At 36.0% G+C, this 19,874-nt stretch overlaps 1 protein-coding gene across 14 annotated transcripts in view; it reads left to right on the plus strand.

Moving 5' to 3' along the window:
• Positions 1 to 19,874, plus strand: part of LOC145270082 (orphan steroid hormone receptor 2-like) — a 428,823-nt gene that overhangs the window by 222,375 nt on the left and 186,574 nt on the right. For all 14 annotated transcript variants that reach the window (XM_080126369.1, XM_080127865.1, XM_080127743.1 and 11 more), the window contains one exon: positions 5,112 to 5,241. In XM_080126369.1, the coding sequence (XP_079982495.1) occupies positions 5,112 to 5,241 (130 nt within the window). The remainder of the gene's footprint in view (positions 1 to 5,111; positions 5,242 to 19,874) is intronic.

Here is a 19,874-nt window from a genome sequence, read left to right on the forward strand (position 1 = left end):
GAGGTACCATTAGTGAATATAAATGACTCCCCACTTCTTGATACTTTGCTTGTAGCTTCCATTCTGGACCCCTCAAATTTATGGCATACTTTTTTTTCAAATGCCTCACGACCCCACGAAAGTGGCACATGAGTTCAACTGTTAGACAATCCCTTCGACTCATCAATCCTCGCGGTTGTGACGTCGTCCTACAACCATTGCAAAGTTTGGTATATCATGGAGTTGAAGGAACCTTTGTCCCCTGGTTGTGCTGTTCTTGGTTTGCCCTTTGTACACCAGCGCAAGAGGGTGTGTAGCATCGTTATAATGGAGAGTTTGCTTGTCTGTCGTCTCCAGGCAGACCAACCGTGAGAAATTCTGCTCTAATGTAATAAGCAAAGCTACCGCTGCCAGCACCCTTCTTTTGGTGCTAGGTATTTTGCAACCCAGCTATCATCTGCTCGGCAACCATATTATCTGAATAGTCCACTTGCTGCCGGCAAGTTTGTTTATTTGGACATAGAATTCGAAATTCACAAAATTTGGCTTGCACATGCAGTCTCGATTAGAAATGTGTTACTGACGCACTCTCATTCTGTATTAATTTTATGAGTGTTTTCTTACAACTTGTAACAAATTAAATAATTTACAATTAAACGCCTTTCAGGATATGAAAATTTCAAGATACAATACTAAACTGGAACCAATTAATTTTATATATACACTCTTTGTCAATTAAATTAAATAATAAGGTATTCAAATTAAAAATAGTGCATTTAATTTAAAAACTAATGGATTCAAATTAAAAAAAAATAGTACATTAAATTTAAAAATAAGGATTTTTGTTGAGAAAAATCGTGTTATATAGTTATTCTAACAAATTTGAAGGTTGTCATGAACCTTTGGATGGAATTTTTATTTGATTAAATAATTTGAGATAACAAAAATATGAAAGATTTTTTTAAATTTAGTAATCAAGTAAGAAAAAACAAAACAAAATTTTTACTTAACTATTTTAAAATAAGAAAAATCATTTTTGCTTTAATTTAATTCTTTTTACTGTGCAATAATTTATGTCAGTATGAAATTGGTTAAACTAAAAAACAAACATTATTTATGTCCATTTTGGAAATAGGAAGTCTATGGATACCAGCACACTGCTATGAATAGGAATAGGAGCATGTGAGTGAGAGAAAATGAGAGTAAAAACGGAGACAAACAGTACATGAGAACCTTTTTCTTTTACAAAACTTATTAATAAACAAGAATTTTTTTTTTTCATACAAAAGAGTCACGACTTATCGAGGTCTGAAGGTCACTTGAGGATAAGGGGAACATGTTGTAATCATCATTAGTAGTGGACATTTGGTAAATTGGATTACTTAAGACGATGCTCATCAAGAATTTGTTCATGTTGGACTTGAAGACAACCATGTTGTAATCAGTTAGAAAGCAGGAAAGCGGGACAGAGTTCCACAGGCATGCAATTCTAAGAAAGAAGCTTTATTCATGGAATCTACATTTAAGTTTAGGCAAAGATAAAGAGTGGGGAAAATTATTGATAGTGGTTTCAACTAGATGAGTGTTTTTCGTGAAAGTCCAGCCGGGGGGGGGGGATCGTAGACTGGAGCTCAGATGAGCACTTGCCATGAAAACAACGATAAAGCAGAGACAGGCTTGCAACATTTCTTCTGTGGAAAAGAGGTTGCAGGGAAGAGAAAAGCCCCACCCCCACTAGGCTACGAAGACTATTTTGAACTCTGTCAAGCAGGAGAAGTTGCTTTTAGTAGCTCCTGCCCAGATGTGAAAACAGTACTCCATCCTTAGATGTACTTGGCTCTTATAGAAAGAAAATAGCATCAGCAGTAAGATATCTAGTGAAGCGCTAGAACGATCCCACCAATTTCCCAGCAGCCCTGCCAACAGATTTGATATACGTGTTTCATCTCCGATCAGGAGTAAATGTCAGACCTAGAAGTTTGTCAAAACATGGAGCCTCCCCAAGACAAGAGTCATTCATTTCTATTGATGCCAGACGGGGTTCAGAGCATTGATGATAGAAAGAAAGAAGCTTCATATTAGATGCATTAAAAGTAACCAGCCACCTCTTTCCTCACTGCACCACATGATCAATTATCTTAATTTATATTAATAAATTATTTTTTTTTTACTGAGTTCAATTTCGTTTATGAGTAAAAGCTTACAGAAAAAAATGAAAAAGTTTATAAACTGATCTCTGCAATTTTTGTTTATTAAAAGTTTTGTAAATTAAACTAAAGATTTAATATTGATGCATAAAAACTGCTTAGAAAGATTTCACCTTCAATCACCTGAAACAATCTCTACATTTATTTATTAATATATTTTATGAAAAAAAAAAAAAAAGAGAAAAACGCACATAACATACAAATATATATTCTCTCTATTTTTGTTTAAACAAATCTTTCCTTTATATTAAAAATCAATGAATAAAACAAACAACTTGGGTTGTGTATGTTCGTTAGTGTTGATTGGAAAGTGTCCCGTTTGAATGTCTTGGCTTCTGGGGTCCTTATTCCATACTTCATCCATAAAATATATAAAGGAAAAATATTAAAAATTTTTTAAAGTAGATGAGGACCCTTAGCTATTCCCTCCAAAAAAAAAAAAATGAGATTCTGCTCTTTTGAACATCCTAAAAAAATATCTTAGAATTTAAAGTTAAGATCAGTTTTTGATATAAATTTATATTAAAATAATCCCTCATTTTTCGAGTATTCTAACTTTTTGGACAGGTAACTAATCTTTTATCGCTGTCTTACCATAAGTCAGACGGGCAAAGTCGTAAAGCACCACAAAATCACCTTAAAAAATAAAACGCATGCAATTTATCTCCCATAGCAAAAACAGTCTTGATTCTTAAAGACCTAGGAATAATGGGGGTGTCATTTTACATTGAATTGGGCAGCACTTTTCATGACCACCATAATTCACAATCAAGTATATTTTTGTCTGAATATTTTAAAAATGAAAAACTTTTTATGATTTAAATATTTACCAATTTTACAATATCTTTTATTTTCAGTTTATTTTTTAGACTTTTCAAAATAGAATGAATGTTAAAGTATAGTATCCGTTATGATACTATACTTTATATTTTCTGTCCTCAATCAATAAAGGATAAATATTTTTAGATTGAGGATTTTAAAACAAAAATGTTACCCTAATTCCGAGTGTCTTTTTCAGAGTGCCAAAATTTTCACCACAGTAAAAACCGACCTTGTGCTTAACTTGGCCATTCTGAGAAGGCATGTAAATATTGTAGTGCTATTTTTTTTTCAGGTGGAAAACTTTCTTTTTTTTTAATGTTCGCTCCAAAATAAATCTAGTAAACTGTTTAAATAAAATACCCTTGTTTCAGTTAAGTAAAGCATTTTGAAATGTAGCTTTGCTGAGGTGTTGATATATGCTGCATCTTAAGAGGCAGTTAAATAGGAGCAACAAAGTTTTTATTTCATTTTGTTTTGTTGTTTCTACAAGAAATAAATTTGTTGCTTGTCTCTTAATCTAACAGTAAACATGGACAGTAAAGCACTTTGGATAATTACAGGTTTCAAGAGGCTTTTGCTAAAATAGTCATATTTTACAAACCAAATCACTTTAAGTCTTCAAAATACCGCCATTTTGTTTGGAAATCAATATACTTTCAAATGAATTAATAAATAATAATGTACATTATTATATTTTAAGAGTTTTCAGCAAATAAAGTGATAAAATGTGAACATTATAAGTGTTTTCGGTAAGGTTTTGTTTGTACCCCCCCCCTCGGATTTGTAAATGCTCGTACCATATTTTGTATTAAGAAATTTTGTCATGAAAGTTGGGAACTAACCAGAAGAGATGTCACTTTTAATAGTTTGGGGTGCTTGAAATACTTTTGACCACTCGTTTTTTTTGTTGTGCTAAAAAAAGATTTCAACGTGCCAAGTATTGAAAATTTTAGAAAAAATAAAACAATCATTTTTACTGTTTTTATCTGTTAAAAGAATAATTGCATGTTGTTTTCTATTGTGGTAGCTAGCAATTTAAAAACATGATATCTGGAAAAAAATCACTTTGAGTTTGAAACTAATGTAGTAATAGCATCATCATCATCAACAGCAGCAACAGTGATAGCTGTAAACATGTTACACTCAACCTTTGTTATTGCCTCTTGGCAGATCTGTGGTGAAATAATTCTAGACATCTTGTACACAGCAGTTTGGTTGAGTTCAGGTTACCGATAATCGTCCTGCATGCCTTGTTGACATTGACCTTTGTAGCATGAGCTGAATGAGTCCATGTCACTGTGCAGTATTCTGCAGTTGAGTTGTACAGCACAAAAGCTGTAAACATCTGCACCTTGGCTCTCCAACAGCTGTTAGCCAATCAGTATATATAATTAAATTCTACTATGTTTTTTGTTTTTGCTGTTGTTGCTGTATATTTTGTTTTTACAATTTTCGATTGTTTACTTTCCTACTTATTTACAAATAAATTTTTTTTACAAAAAAATTTGAGTAAATACTTATTTTAAATTAAGGGGTATGCTTAGATCCTATTTTAAACTATAGTAATTGCCCTCCCTCCCCGAAAAATCGATTTTATAGCAGTTTTTCGGAATGGTTAATCTAAAAATGTGAAAAAAACAAATAGTCAACAAATAATTGTTACCAAAGGCAATAAATGCTACTTTTATACCTGGATAAGTTTTGTTTATGTTTTAAAGTATTTTCAAGTGTTTTTACTTATTGTTTTAAATTTTAAATTGCAAGTGTGTGGGTGTAAAAAATCTCTCCAGATTTTCCAGAAAAAAAAAAACTAGTTTAATATGCAGTAATTTGCATGCATATCAATGAGGCTACACATCAAAATGATGTTAAAGACCTGAAATCAAGATGGCGGCAGTCGAGTTCAGGAGAACCAGACTGAACGGATTGAAATTTATAATGTTGTTTGAATGCTGACAAGAGTCCAGTTTTATTTGATTACAAAAACGCTAGCTGTTAGATTGCAAATGAAATCTCCAGATCTGGTGGGAAAACCTCTAAATTGACAACACTGATAAACATACTTTCTTTCCACTTTTAGATGTTGTTCTTTCTTTCTTGCAGGAATTACAGCACAACCAGAGGCTGGAGCGTCTACGTGAGGAGCAACAAGCTGTCAGGGACAAATTGACGCAGAAGCAACAGTTTGAACAAAATTTCAAGCCATGTATAGTTTGTGGTGACAAAGCTTCTGGTAAGTAGAACATTCATGATTACTGTTTTTTTTTTTTGTTTTTTTTTTAAGTAACCACTTATCAAGGATTAGACACACTCGGCAATAACAGTTAATGACTTAGTACTGTTTATTTGAAGAGGACCATGTTTTAGTTCTTGTGATAAATTAATGTTTTTCTTTACTTTTGATATCCTACAAATTATTGCTAACTTATTGTCCTTTACTAAAAAATATAACATTTCTGTGGTTTAAAATACAAAAAAATTAAATGGGCAATTGTCTCAGATGAACGTTCCAAAACCTGAGATATTATTCAGAATTGGTTAAACCACCATAGCCTCACAAAACTCAACCGAATATGGAAAGATATGAATATGACACTCAAATCAAAGATCAGACTTTTTTAATTTTGGATTTCAGAGGATTTTTCAGAAAATCCAGAAAAGTCACAAGTGTAAAAAATTCTTGGCAAGTGTTTACTTTTAAATTTGATAATTTCTTGTAGCCTAATGAGATAGTTATTCATCAAATGAGGATTTGTAGTTATTGCTGGAGACAAAAAAAATTTATATAATTTGATAGTTAAATTGAAAAAAAAAATCAGAAAAAATTGCAAAAATGTGGAAGATTTTGTCACTTGCCACATACTTATATTGTATTAAGCATAACATACCAGTAACTAAGTTTTGACTTGAGTTCATTGCTTTCATTATAAGCTACTGATAATCATTCCAAATTATGCCTGAGAAACATCGCAAAAATTGAAAACGCTGTCAAATGTTTTATCACCTAAAATAGCCTTTTTTTAAACCTTATTTTTGGCTACAAATAGTAAAAAATAGAAAAAACTCACATCAGAAACATCTGGAAAAAACACTTTCAAATCAGTGTTATACAAGTGCCTAATCATACCGTTATATCAATGTTTTAGGATAAATGTATCCAATTTTCGACCTTGAAATGCTAATTCATGGTGTAGAAGTGTTTTTTAAGGATTATCCTGAAATCGCTACCAATTTTTTATGTATTTGTGTATCACGAATCTTGAATGTATGGTGCATTAGGGCAGGTTGATTTGCAACTTTTTTCAGAAAATCAACATGGCGGCACTGGTGATGATAGTTGGGATTTAATGTGATAAGAACAGATACCAAAAATTAGATTCCTATCTTGAACAGAAAATTGAGCATTTAATTTAAAAAAAATCATGTGGAAAAATGCTCAAAAATCCTTCATTTTCATAGCATTTTACACAACACTGACTTTGTAAATTTCACTATTTTTATAAAAAATTCAATTAAAATTGATATATTTATATGAAATACATTGAAAGAAAAATAATTTTTTTTTTTTTTTTTTTACACAGGAATCACGTATCAAGGCCCGGAAGCCACTCAGGGATAAGGGTTATTGCAAGTACATTACGTTAGTGTGGAGATTTGATGAAGTGTTTACTTAAGGGGGGCGGTTCATTAGGAATTTGTTTATGTTGGACTTGAAGACATCCAAGTTGTAGTCAGGTGGGAAGCAGGCAGACGGAACAGAGTTCCACAGGCATTTAGTTCTAAGAAAGAAGCTTTGTTCATGGAATCTGCATTTTGATTTAGGCACAGATATAGAGTGGGGGAAATTTTTCACAGTGGATTCAGCTAGACAGGTGTTTTTCGTGAAAGATTTGTGAGGGGGGACCAGAGATTGGAGCTCAGACGAGCACCTGCCATGGAAATAACGATAAAACAAGGATAGGCTCGCAACGTCTCTTCTGTGGGAGAAAGGTTGCAGGGTAGAGAAAAGGGCATCCCCCACTAAGCCACAAAGTCTATTTTGTACTCTGTCAAGGCAGGATAGGCTGTTTTTAGCAGCTCCTGCTCAGATATGGCAACAGTATTCCATCCATACATAAATTATAATTTTAATTATGAATCACAACTAGCAAAATATCTCAACTTTTACTGCATTAATTAAACAAAAATTGTAAAAAAAGCTGATTAGCAAATAAGTAACCCCCCCCCTGTATTTCCTCCTGTAACAGAAAACACGCTATGCAATATACAAATATCTGTATATGATGTTGCCAAGCTAATCAAGAACCTTGATTCCAGTAAAGCAACTGGCCCTGACAGCATTCCAATTTATAGTGTTGAAAAAGCTTCAACGAGAACTAGCCCCCATACTTACAAAGCTGTTTAAGCATTGTCTTAAGGAGAATTGCTTTCCAACACCCTGAAAAATCTCATCAGTATGCCCTGTATTTAAGAATTCAGGTGATCGGTCATCTCTATCTCAGCACAAACCAATGTCTCTTGTGTGTTATGAGTAAGTTGCTGAAATCCGTGTTTAAAGAAGTCAACCACCTCAGCAGAAATAACCTTAGTGACATGCAATATGGTTTCCGTTCTGCTAGATCTACAGCAGATGTGTTCATAGGATTAGCGAATCTCTCGACAAAAGCTTCCTTTCTAGAGCAGTTGCTCTTGACATATCAAAGGCCTTTGATAGGGTATGGCATAAAGGTCTACTTAAAAAGATTTAAGCTATGGTGTAGATGGAAATGTTTTCTCAATTATTAAATCATTCCTCTCTGATAGGTTCATAAGAGTAGTGGTTGATGGTCAGAAATTGGTAGCTCACAGTATTAATGCTGGAGTTCCTCAGGGGTCCATTCTTGGCCCAACTCTTTTCTTGATCTACATCAATGATCTCCCAAAACACATACTTAGATCATTCATAGACATTTATGCTGATGACACTACCATCTATGGTAACACATCAAACACATGAAATGAATGGCTCTCATCTTGGGGAGGCTCTATGTTTTGACAAGCTTCTTGGCTTGACCTTGACCTTTACTCCTGATCTGAAATGGAACACGTACATCAAATCTGTTGCCAAGGCCGCTGAAAAAATGGTTGGATCCTTCTACCGCTCCAGTAGATATCTCACTCCTAATGCAATTCTCTATCTATATAAGAGCCAAGTACATCCAAGGATGGAGTACTGTTGCCATATCTGGGCAGTAGCTGCTAGAAGCTACTTATCCTGCCTTGACAGAGTTCAAAATAGACTTCGTTGCTTAGCTGGGAGATTCCCTCTTCTCTTCCCTGCAGCCTCTTTCCCACAGAAGAGATGTTATGAACCTTTCTCTACTTTATCGTTATTTCCATGGCAAGTGCTCATCTGAGCTCCAATCTATGGTCTCCTCCTTGCCAATCTTTCATGAAAAACACTGGTCTAGCTGAAACCACAGTCAAAAATTTTTCCCACTCTTTATCTGTGCCTAAACCGAAATGTAGATTCCATGAACAAAGCTTCTTTCTTAGAACTGCATGCCTGTGGAACTCTCTTCTATTGGTTTGTTTTCCAGCTGACTACAATTTAGTTGTCTTCAAGTCCAACATAAACAAATTCTTGATGAACTGTCCCATTAAATAATCCAATTCACTAAATTTCTACTACTAACGATTACTAAGAAATTATCCCATTTACTACTGTACACTCAATAACCCTTATCCTCGAGTGGCCTCCAGGCTTTGATAAGTGGTGACCACTTTGTAAAAAAAAACTTCGCAATTCAAAAAGATATGTGAAGATATATTACACAATATAACAACTTGATACAAGTTACAGAACCACGTATTTTAATTTTTAACTAAATTGTTCTGTGTAATTTCCTTTCGAGGAAAATGAAGGTCTAATTTGCTGGCATGATGATTTTGTAATATTGTGTCTTCCTTCTTGCCGATATACAACTTTTTGAGAAAAACCAATCAAATTTGACCAGTGTGTTGCTGCAAAATTGATAGCAGTAATCGTTTTCATTTTTCTTTCTTTTCTTTAGTTGTTCACTATTTCTGGAAAAAAACAACAAAAAAAAAACAATTATTTGAAAACTCTTATTTTTTAAAATATTTTTGTGTTGTAATATGAATAAAACTGACTATTGTTTTGGGTGAATTGAGAAAATAATAACATTTAATGGATAAATATTACCTAATTGACAAAAATATTACCTAATTGACAAAATTATTTGAATGCCCTCTTCTCTCACATCCAATTCATCTGTTTATCATCGATATTATATTTTCCGGAAGTTGCTATTCAATTTGGACAATCCCCTTTTTATGGGGAGCTGGTTTTCCCCACAACATCTTGTTGAAACAAAAAAAAAAAAAAAAATCATGCCCTGCAGTAAATAAATTACTGCCCTGCAGTCAAAGTTGACCTCATTAAGTACGAGCATCTGCCAAGTTTTAATACTTAAATAAATTTAAACATGTTTCCGTTACTATTTCATGGTGGCCCAGTGCTTAACACCGCACATTTTTTTTCACACTTTAATTTCCAACTTCGCCTCAAGGGTTCGGGTTTGATCCTTCACACTTACCTACCAAAACTTTTTTTTTTAAACCCCTCTCCGACACAAACACCCAGGTGTTTTGATTTACCCAAAACCACACACACCTCCAAATACCCGGACAATGCCGGACCCCCCCCCCACTAGTAAGAACATAAAAAAACCGTGCACATATATATTGTAGTAATAAAAGTTGAATCTGTACAACTGAGGCCATCGGCCCGAGGCAAAAAATTATCTTTTTTAATGAGATGTAAACGGGTTGGGGTTATTTTTTTATATAATCTGCATAAAATCATAAGAAACTTTGGAAAAATTTTCACACACAAGATTTTGGTACATTAATTATTAATTTGAACTTTAATCTTCAAATTAGATCCTAATTGAGGAGGAGAACAAACCTACAATAATTTTACCTATTAGGTCCTGATATGCAAATTTGTAAATTTTTAATATACAATGCAATTGTCTATGGCAACGGTTTGAAAAGCATTGCTGATCCACATCTTGGTGATTCTCTCACTTTTGATCTGGAGCATGTGATGCAATGAGGGAAAATGGCATTTCAATTTTACAAGCTTTAAAATCAAGCTGCTTTCACTACCAATGCGTAGATCCTTTTTTTTCAGTTCCAGTTAAAATCCAAGGACTGAATTCCATACCAGATCTAAAAGACTTGTATCCAACCTATTTCTAAGGTTGCTGAAAAAATGGATGAATTTTTCTACTACTCTAAAAGTATAGACTCTTGATGCAATATGCTAGACTAAAAACTCAGATTCATCCTAAGTTGGAGTACCGTTTCCACATCTGGGGAGGTATCACTTAGAACATTTTTTCATTCCTACACAGAGTTCAAAACCAACATCATAATCTAGTGGAGAGGAGATCTATTCTCTTTTCTACAGTCTCTTTCTCACAGAAGAAACCGTACTAGTCTTTCTCTACTCTATCATTACTTTCATGAAAGTTGATAGACCGACCTGTAATCTTTGGTTCCTTCCTGTCAGACATTCATAAGAAGAACATATTTACTAACTGCAATGAATTTTCATTTTTACATCAGAGTTTTCACAAGCAGAGTTTCTCTCCAAGAATTTTCCATCTGTGGAGCATGTTACCACAGAAGTACTTCTCTATGAGTTACAACTTAGTCATCTTCAAGTTCAGTGTCAACAGATACATTGTCATAAATAACCAAATTTTATTCATTTTATTTATCATTTTCAATCCACACACAGTATCTTTCAACTAGCAATCTATTCATTTCACTAACTCTTATCTTGAGCAGTAACAAACGAATCTATATATATATATAAAAGTGAAATTGTCTCTGTCTGTGTGTGTACATTTCCCTACCAAACTACTCTGTCAATTTTCAGTCTACAGACTCAAAATTTAACACAAGGGGTATTGAGATTTGGGAAAATCTTTTTAGTCAGTTTTTGGCCAGAAATTTGGCTTTCAAGGGATCAAAGTTCAACGATTCACCTTTGAGAACTCTACCAAACTCCTCTGCCAATTTTGGGTCTAGATACTTGAAATTTTAAATATAGGTTACTTGGACATGGGTCAAACTTTTTAATTTGATTTAAGCCCAAAACAATAAATGTTAAAGGATCAAAGCTGGACTCAAAGTTAAAAAATAATTTGACCTCTGCGGTCTCTACCAAATTACTCAGCCAATTTCTGGTCTAAACATTTGAAATTTTACATAAAAGGTATTCAGACATAGGGCAAGCTTTTTAATCGGTTTGGGTAGAAAATTTGAGTTGCCTATGGGTCAAAGTTCAAAAGATTTGACTTTAGCAGTGTCTAACAAACTCTTCAGCAAATTTTTGGTTTAAACACTTGAAATTTTAGATGTAGATAACTTTTAAAAAAATTTTTTTTATTACCTTTTCACCCCAAACAAGGCACATTGCCACTTTGGTGTAGGGAGCTACTATCAGGGGCAGCAACTACTGGGGCACTATGTAGGGATTTGGGCAGCAAGATGTTGTTTCACGTTGCACTTCTGCATGTCAGTACAGTTAGGGAAACAGGATCCTGGAATGGAATTCTAGAGTCTAGCGGTTCTGGGGAAGAAACTACTGGAGTAGAAAGATCTTTTACATCTAGGGATCTCTACTGTGTGGGGGTGGGATTTAACTGCCTGTCAGGTTTGTCGAAGGTGTGTACGTCGTGGGGGCAGAAGTTGTGCATCTGCGGTTCGTCAGATTATTCACCATTGAAATACTTGTAGAACAGGCAGAGGGATGCAACATTTCGTCGATGGGACAGACGCTGAAGCTTAGATGCCAGTTCAGGGCCTATCAGATTGGCGACTTTTTTTAACCTTGTCTAGGAGCGAGAGACTAGCAGCAGATACACCAGCCCAAATGTGACAATAATACTCCATACATGGGCGAATGGTGGCCTTATAGAGGTACAGGATACTTTCAGGTGTCAGTAGTTTTATAGCACGGTAGAGAGAGCCCACCTTTCTTGCAGCGGCCCTGGCAATGTTTTCAATATAATTGTTCTAGCTCATGTTTCCTGTGAACGTTAGGCCAAGCAGTTAGAAAGATGTACTCTCAGACAGGGAGTCACTGGCCATTGCTATTGGTGGCAGAGAAGGTTTCTTGTAGTTATTGAAGGAAACCAGTTTAGTCTTGGCAGCATTGAAGGTGACCATCCATTTATGTCCCCATTCCACTACAGATTGGAGGTCATCCTCTAGTGTTTTTGCCATTTCTTTAGATATGTGTTCATTTGTTTTTCTCTCATGCCTGTTATAGAGTGTAGTGTCATCAGCATATATACCCATCTCAGAGGCAGTTTTGTCGGGGAGGTCATTAATAAATATCAGGAACAATAGAGGTCCAAGAAATGACCCCTGAGGCGCTCCCGCATTTATATCACACTGTTTAGATGTTCGACCGTCGAGGACAACCTGGATTTTTCTCTTATCTAAGAAGGATTTAATTATGCTAAGTATTCTACCAGTGATACCGTATGATTTAATTTTCCTGAGGAGACCCTCATGCCATACCCTGTCAAAAGCCTTAGATATATCTAGAGCTACCGCTCTGCCCTCCCCCGCTTTGTCCAGTGAATGGTATATACGTTCAGAGATTACAGTGAGGATGTCAGCTGTGGAACGGGCTTGTCTAAATCCATATTGTTTGTCAGTTAGAAGTTTAGCATCTGTAAGGTGCCGGACTAGAGCATGGTTAATTATGGTCTCAAATATTTTGGCGAAAAGTGGGAGGAAGCTAATGGGGCGATAATTTTATAGGTCAGTTCTTTCGCCAGGATTATTGAATATTGGTACCACAGAAGCAGTTTTCCAACAGCCCGGAAAGCATGATTCTTTAAGGCATTTGTTGTAGAGTTTGGAGAGAACTGGAGCTACTTTGGCTGAGCACTTTTTTAATAGCACAGCTGGGATGAGATCAGGTCCACATGCTTTTGAAGTGTCAAGATTTTTTATGATAGCATGTACCTGAGCAGGGGTGATTTTTAGATTGTCTAGCGTGGCGTCTGTCCGCAAAGGAAAGTCAGGCAGGGGGTGGTTGGAAGGGTCCAGTGTGGAGTTCGAGGCAAACCGGCTGGCAAGCATATTAGCTTTGTCGGTTGCTAAGCAAACAACCTCGTGATTGTTGGTTAGCGGGGGAATTGTTGATTGCCCATTATTTACTACAGTGTTGTAGATTTTCCAGAAGTCACGATTTCCTAATTTTTGTGCTTCGATGCGTTTTTTAGTGGTTTCAGTAAATTCTCTCTTTGCTGTCGCTATTTCTTTGTTAACATTATTTCTAGCTTCTATGTACTTCTGTTTGTTTGAACTGGACTTATGTCGGTTAAATCTGCGGTATGCATGCTGCCTTCGAGCAATGGCAGTTGCGCAAGTCGAAGTAAATCATTGGGGAGAGTGGGGCTTGCTATAAAATTTCTGCATGGGAACATGTGCTTCCATTGCTGTTTGGAACCATTCAGTGGTCTCATTTGCGCACTGTTCAGCAGGAAGAGAAAAAATATTTCCCCATGGGGCATCTCTGATAAGATCTCTGATGGCTTCTCAGTCAGCCTTTTTATAATATCTCGTTGTTTTGAGCACTGGCTCTTCAGTTTTGGGTCTAGAATTTAGGGCGATTTCTACCATTATCACTGCATGGTCAGCGTTCCCGAGTGGGCTGTCAACATTTGTCGTACAATCCTCGGGAACTATAGTCAGAAACAGATCTAGAAGTGATGCTTGTTGTTCTTGCTGGTCAGGGAAACGGGTTGGAAACGTAACCATTTGTGATAGGGAGTGAGATATAGCAAAACTATGTGTTGTGCTGCCCGCTGCATCTGTGTGAGAAGAGAATCCAAGTCAGTTTTTGTGATGAACATTAAAGTCACCAAATACATGGACTTGTGCGCTAGTGTCGAGGGAGAGTGCTGTGTCTATACTGTCAGAGACTTTGTTTATTATGGTGCAGTCCTGGGTCGAGAGAGAGCGGTAGAGAAAATAAAAGTAGCTAATGTTGTGTTTTATGTTTAGTCTAAAGCACAAAGGCTTGATCGTCCGTTTCTAGGTTTGTTTCTCTAGTCAGGGGGAGGGTGTTATGGATGTAAGACTCCAAGTCCGTGCATATGTCTGTCAGAGTCCTTACGGCAGAGTGGGAGATAGCCAGGCATGTTAAAGTAGTTATAGGGGATGGAGGAGTGTAGGTTAGTCTCGCTTAGTGCTAAGATATCCGGGGTATTTGTTAGGAGAAATGCTTCAACATCAGCTAAATTAGTTCTAAGCCCATGGATGTTAGTGAATGTAAGCCTCAAGGGAGAAGGCAAGTTGAATTTGTTTGTCCCTAAGCCTGGTTTAAGCTTATTTTTTTTATTGTAGTGTCATCATGTTTTTAAAGAGTTTCAGTTAGGTGAGGGGGAGCTGAACAAGAGATTATGCAGGATATCAGATAGGCAACACAATCAGACCATTGGCTGACCTTTCTTCAACTAGGACTGTGGCCTCGGGAAAGCCCATCGGGGATGAGTGCAGGGTCCCTTTCCATGCACGACATAACACTACAAACAACCGGATATTTTACAACTGTTGATGGAGCAGCCGCTCTAAGCGCTACCAAAGAGTTAGGGCACCTGTACTACCAGTCGGAAACAGCAGCCAGGATCTGTCAATCCGGTACCCTCAGCCCATCAGAAGATCACCCCAATCTAATTGCACAGGCATGCGTGGTACTCAAGCATTCCCAAGTGCCCAGTTATGAGGGGTGGGATGTGTCGGGAGTGGGGGAACGGCATTCAATGCCCTAGACAAGAAACAAGATCTACCACTAAGTGTTTAGTCTATTCACCTGTGATAGTTTACATTTTACAATTAAATCTGCCATTGAATCATTATTAATGAAACCAAGGATGGAATACTGTTGCCATATCTGGGCAGGAGCTGCCAAAAACAGCCTATCATGCCTTGACAGAGTACAAAATAGACTTCGTGGCTTAGTGGGGGATGCCCTTTTCTCTACCCTGCAATCCCTCTCTCACAGAAGAGACGTTGCGAGCCTATCCTTGTTTTATCGTTATTTTCATGGCAGGTGCTCGTCTGAGCTCCAATCCCTGGTCCCCCTCGCCAATCTTTCACGAAAAACACCCGTCTAGCTGAATCCACTGTGAAAAATTTCCCTCACTCTATATCTGTGCCTAAATCAAAACGCGGATTCCATGAACAAAGCTTCTTTCTTAGAACTGCACGCCTGTGGAACTCTGTTCCATCTGCCTGCTTCCCTCCGGACTACAACTTGGATGTCTTCAAGTCTAATGTTAACAAATTCCTAATGAACCGCCCCCTTAAGTAAACACTCCATCAAATCTCCACACTAACGTAATGTACTTGCAATAACCCTTATCCCTGAGTGGCTTCCGGGCCTTGATAAGTGGTGATCACTGTGTAAAAAAAAAACAAAAAAAAAACAATGAATATTTATATAATCATGCACATTGGACATGGTTCAAACTTTTTATTTTGATTTGAGACCAAAACAATAAATGTTAATAGGTATTCACACATAGGGCAAGTTATGAACATTACATAATAATGATTCAATGACAGATTTAATTGTAAAATGTAAACTAAAAAAATCCAATTTTCCTCTTTTTTTTTTTCCACAAAAATTTAGCTGTGAATGTTTTTAAACTATGCAAAAATGATTATTCAAATTTTAATGAAATAAGGGTTGGATATTATTTTAGATTTGAACTTTTTTATGTAAAAAGTCTAAGTTATTGACTTCAAATAGAAATGAATTCCTTGAATATATTTATTTTGCACAGTGTCAAGATATTAACAGTACATAATTACTGGAAAGAATAAACCACCAACTATAAAATGAGCGCTATATTCTAATTTCATTGACTATTTTTGCTAGCTACATCAAAACAATAAAAGCTAGATCTGGCAAAAAAGTAAAAACTATGATGTGCAGATTATCTGGGGGGAAAAAAGTTTGTAAAATGTTCAATAATAAATTTAAAAATTACCAGAAGAAAATGGAATACACCTCATCACCTCATGCAAATGAAAAAAAAAAAATGTGTAGCAATCTGTTAGTACAATAATTCCTAATACTTGACAAAACCAAGCAAAACTGAACAGACTGGTAAAGTATTTAATGTTTTTGTCAAATTCGTTCCCAACCAAATAATTGAAACCAAGAATAATTAACTCTGAAAATTTTGAAAGACTTTGTCAAGCAAATACAAGAAATGAATATTAATACTTACAGGATATTTAAGACAAAAGTTGATTAAAAATTTCCTCAGTTTTGTCAAGTAGCCTTAAAATGAGGTCACAGGATGACCTTGTCTAGATGAATGACATTTCACTGTCTTCTCTTATAGAGTTAAAAAGAGTACTCCATGAGAAATCACAAACCACAACACCAAATGAAACACTAATTACACAATCACACCAACTTGACTTCACAACAGCGAACAAGTCACGCACATTTAGATTATTTATAAAGCAGACAATTTACACCTTCTATGTTAAGGCTACCAGATACAATAAATTTGCAAGAGTCTGAAAAGGCAGTACTCCACATTTTATATAACATTCTTTTACGGATAATTAGTGTATCTGAAGTGTTATAAGTAAAAAATAGAAAAAATAATAAATATATTTGCATCTGCGAATAGAAAGCATTTGTCTATTTCACAAGATATTATATTTTTAGCTTCTATTTTTTTTTTTTTTACATGGAAGTCACCACTTATCAAGGCCCCAAAGCCACTCGGGGATAAGAGTTATTGTGTGTACAGTAATTAATGGGATGGTATCATAGTAATCGTTAGTATTAGAGATTTGATAAAGTGTCTTACTTAAGGGGGCAGTTCATCAGGAATTTGTTTATGTTGGACTTGAAGACATCTATGTTGTAGTCAGATGGGAAACAGGCAGACGGAAGAGAGTTCCACTGGCGTGCACTTCTAAGAAAGAAGCTTTGTTCATGGAATCTATGTTTTGGTTTTGGCACAGTTAAAGAGGGGGAAAATTTTTGACAGTGGTTTCAGTTAAACGGGTGTTTATCGTGAAAGATCGGCGAGGGGGGCAGGGATTGGAGCTCAGACGAGCACTTGCCATGGAAATAACGATAAAACAAAGACATGCTCGTTACGTCTCTTCTGTGGGAGAGAGGTTGCAGGGAAGAGAAAAGAACATCCCCCACTAAGCCGCAAAGTCTATTTTGTACTCTGTCAAGGCAGGATAGGCTGCAGTACTCCATCCTTGGACATACTTGACTTTTATATAGATAGAGAATTGCATCAGCAGAGAGATATCTTCTGGAGCGGTAGAAGGATCCAACCATTTTTCCAGCGACCTTGGCAATAGACTTGATGTACGTGTTCCATTTCAGATCAGGAGTAAAGGTCAATCCCAGAAGCTTATCAAAACATGGAGTCTCCCCTAGACAAGAGCCATCCATTTCAACTGATGCCAGGTGGGATTCAGCGCATTGATGATGTAAAGATAGAAGCTTGGTTTTAGATGAATTAAAAGTAACCAGCCACATCTTCCCCCACTGTACCGTGCGCTCAAGATCAGAGGAGAGAGAATCAAAGAGAATTTTGTCATTTACAGCCTTAGATGTGTTGCCATAGATGGTCATGTCATCAGCATAGATGTCAACAAATGATTTAAGTATGTGTTTTGGGAGATCATTGATGTAGATTGGGAAGAGAGTTGGGCCTAGGATGGACTCCTAAGGGGCTCCAGCGATAATACTGTGGGCCTCTGATTTCTGCCCATCAACCACTACTCTTATGAGCCTATCAGAGAGAAATGATTTAATGATTGAGAAAACATTTCTAGCTATACCGTAACTGAAAATATTGTGAAGTAGGCCCTAATGCCATAATAATAATAATAATAAATGGACATTAATGGCAAAACGTTTGGTATGGTTGTACACTGTCTAGATCTGCACAATTCATTCATTTATTAAATGTTTGGAATATTGTGCTTCTAATTCGGTTTTAAATCACAATCCAGTGAAAATTGAAATTGAGATGAATTGTGAAAAAAATCTCCTTTTCATCTACTATCCAGACAGGTATTCAAACAACTTTGATAGACAACAATAATGATTTAGGCAAGGAAACTTTTTCTCAACATGAAACAACTCATGCTAATAAAAATGATATAATTATACAAAACACTGTATGCCCTATATCAATTTCATGGGGTTCCTCTAACATTTCAAGAATATCTGTGAAGAGAACAAGAAAAAACATTGAAACATTAGAAATATATCAGATTATAAAACTTTTCAAGGTCAAAGCCACATTACATGGAGGACTTCATTAGCTACAATTTGGGCGAAATAACAAATCTATGATGAAGAGAACCAAAGTTATTGCCAAAAGTATGGCTCTCACTTTTTTATTTGACCTTTTTTTAATTCAATTTTCACCCCAAACAAGGCACAGTGCCACTTTGAAGTAGGGTTAGGCCTACTATCGGGGACACAAGTTGAAGGGAGATGAGTAACAAGATGTCTGTTCACATTACACTTGAACTTCTGCATGTCGGTACAGTTGGGAAAGCAGAATCCCAGAAGCGAGTTCCGAAGTCTAGCAGTTCTGGGGAAGAAACTATTGGAGTAGAAGGCTTTCTTACACCTAGGGATCTCTACTGTGAAGGGGTGGGATTTAGCTGCTTGTCGGGTTTGTCGAGGGTATTTACATTGAGGGGGGCACAAGTGCTTGTAATTCATCAGAGCATTCACCATTAAAATACTTGTAGAACAGGCAGAGGGATGCAACATTTCGTCGATGGGGCAAAGGCTGAAGCTTAGATGACAGTTCAGGACCTATCAGGTTGGTGATTCTCTTTTGAACTCTGTCCAAGAGCGAGAGACTAGTAGCAGATGCGTCAGCCCATCTATGACAACAGTACTCCATACTTTCAGGCATAAGCAGCTTTCTAGCACGGTAGAGAGAGAGCTCACTTACTGCGCAGCAGCCTTGGCAATGCTCTCAATGTATCTGTTCCGACTCATGTTCCCTGTGATCTTTAACCTTTAAACTAGATATCTAAAAGTTAAATCAGTTCTAATTTGGATCATGATCAATATTTTGATCAAGTTTAGTGATGATTGCTCAAGCAATGTGAACTCTAGGCTGTATCAAAATAAAGAAAGTTATAAACATGACTGAAAACATAACCTCCTCAGTGGACATAAAAGCAACTAGAATTTTGTGTGTTGAGTTATATTGGTGGAATATAAATGAATCTACATGAGAAATATCAAAATTTAACGAAAAATATGTTTTGAAGTTATACGTATGAAATATTGAAGCAGTATTAATATGGGTGCCATTCTTGTGAATGCACAACATTTATGCTTGTAAAAAATAATATGATGCTTATTGGCATTCATTTATCACCCCCCCCCACTCCAACTCAGATGACAAAATAAAAAATCTAGAACTCATTCCATCGTTATACGTATGAAATATTGAAGCAGTATTACAAAAGATGTCTGGAAAGTCCAATATCTATATAATAATGAAGAATTTAATTGGAAATAAAATGTTCTTAAGTACGTGTTTGTATGTTTATTGATTTGGGTGCTACTAGGGCATAAATTAATCATGTTGTATTTGAATGATTGTCAGCCATTTTTAAATATGGGTGCCATTCTTGTGAATGCACAACATTTATGCTTGTAAAAAATATGATGCTTATTGGCATTCATTTACCACCATTATCCCCCCCCCCGCCCCACCAACTAAGATGACAAAATAAAAAATC

This window comes from Euprymna scolopes, chromosome 1 (assembly GCF_053919585.1).
Source record: "Euprymna scolopes isolate OS-2025 chromosome 1, ASM5391958v1, whole genome shotgun sequence".
In the NCBI taxonomy this organism is placed as follows: Eukaryota; Metazoa; Mollusca; class Cephalopoda; order Sepiida; family Sepiolidae; genus Euprymna; species Euprymna scolopes.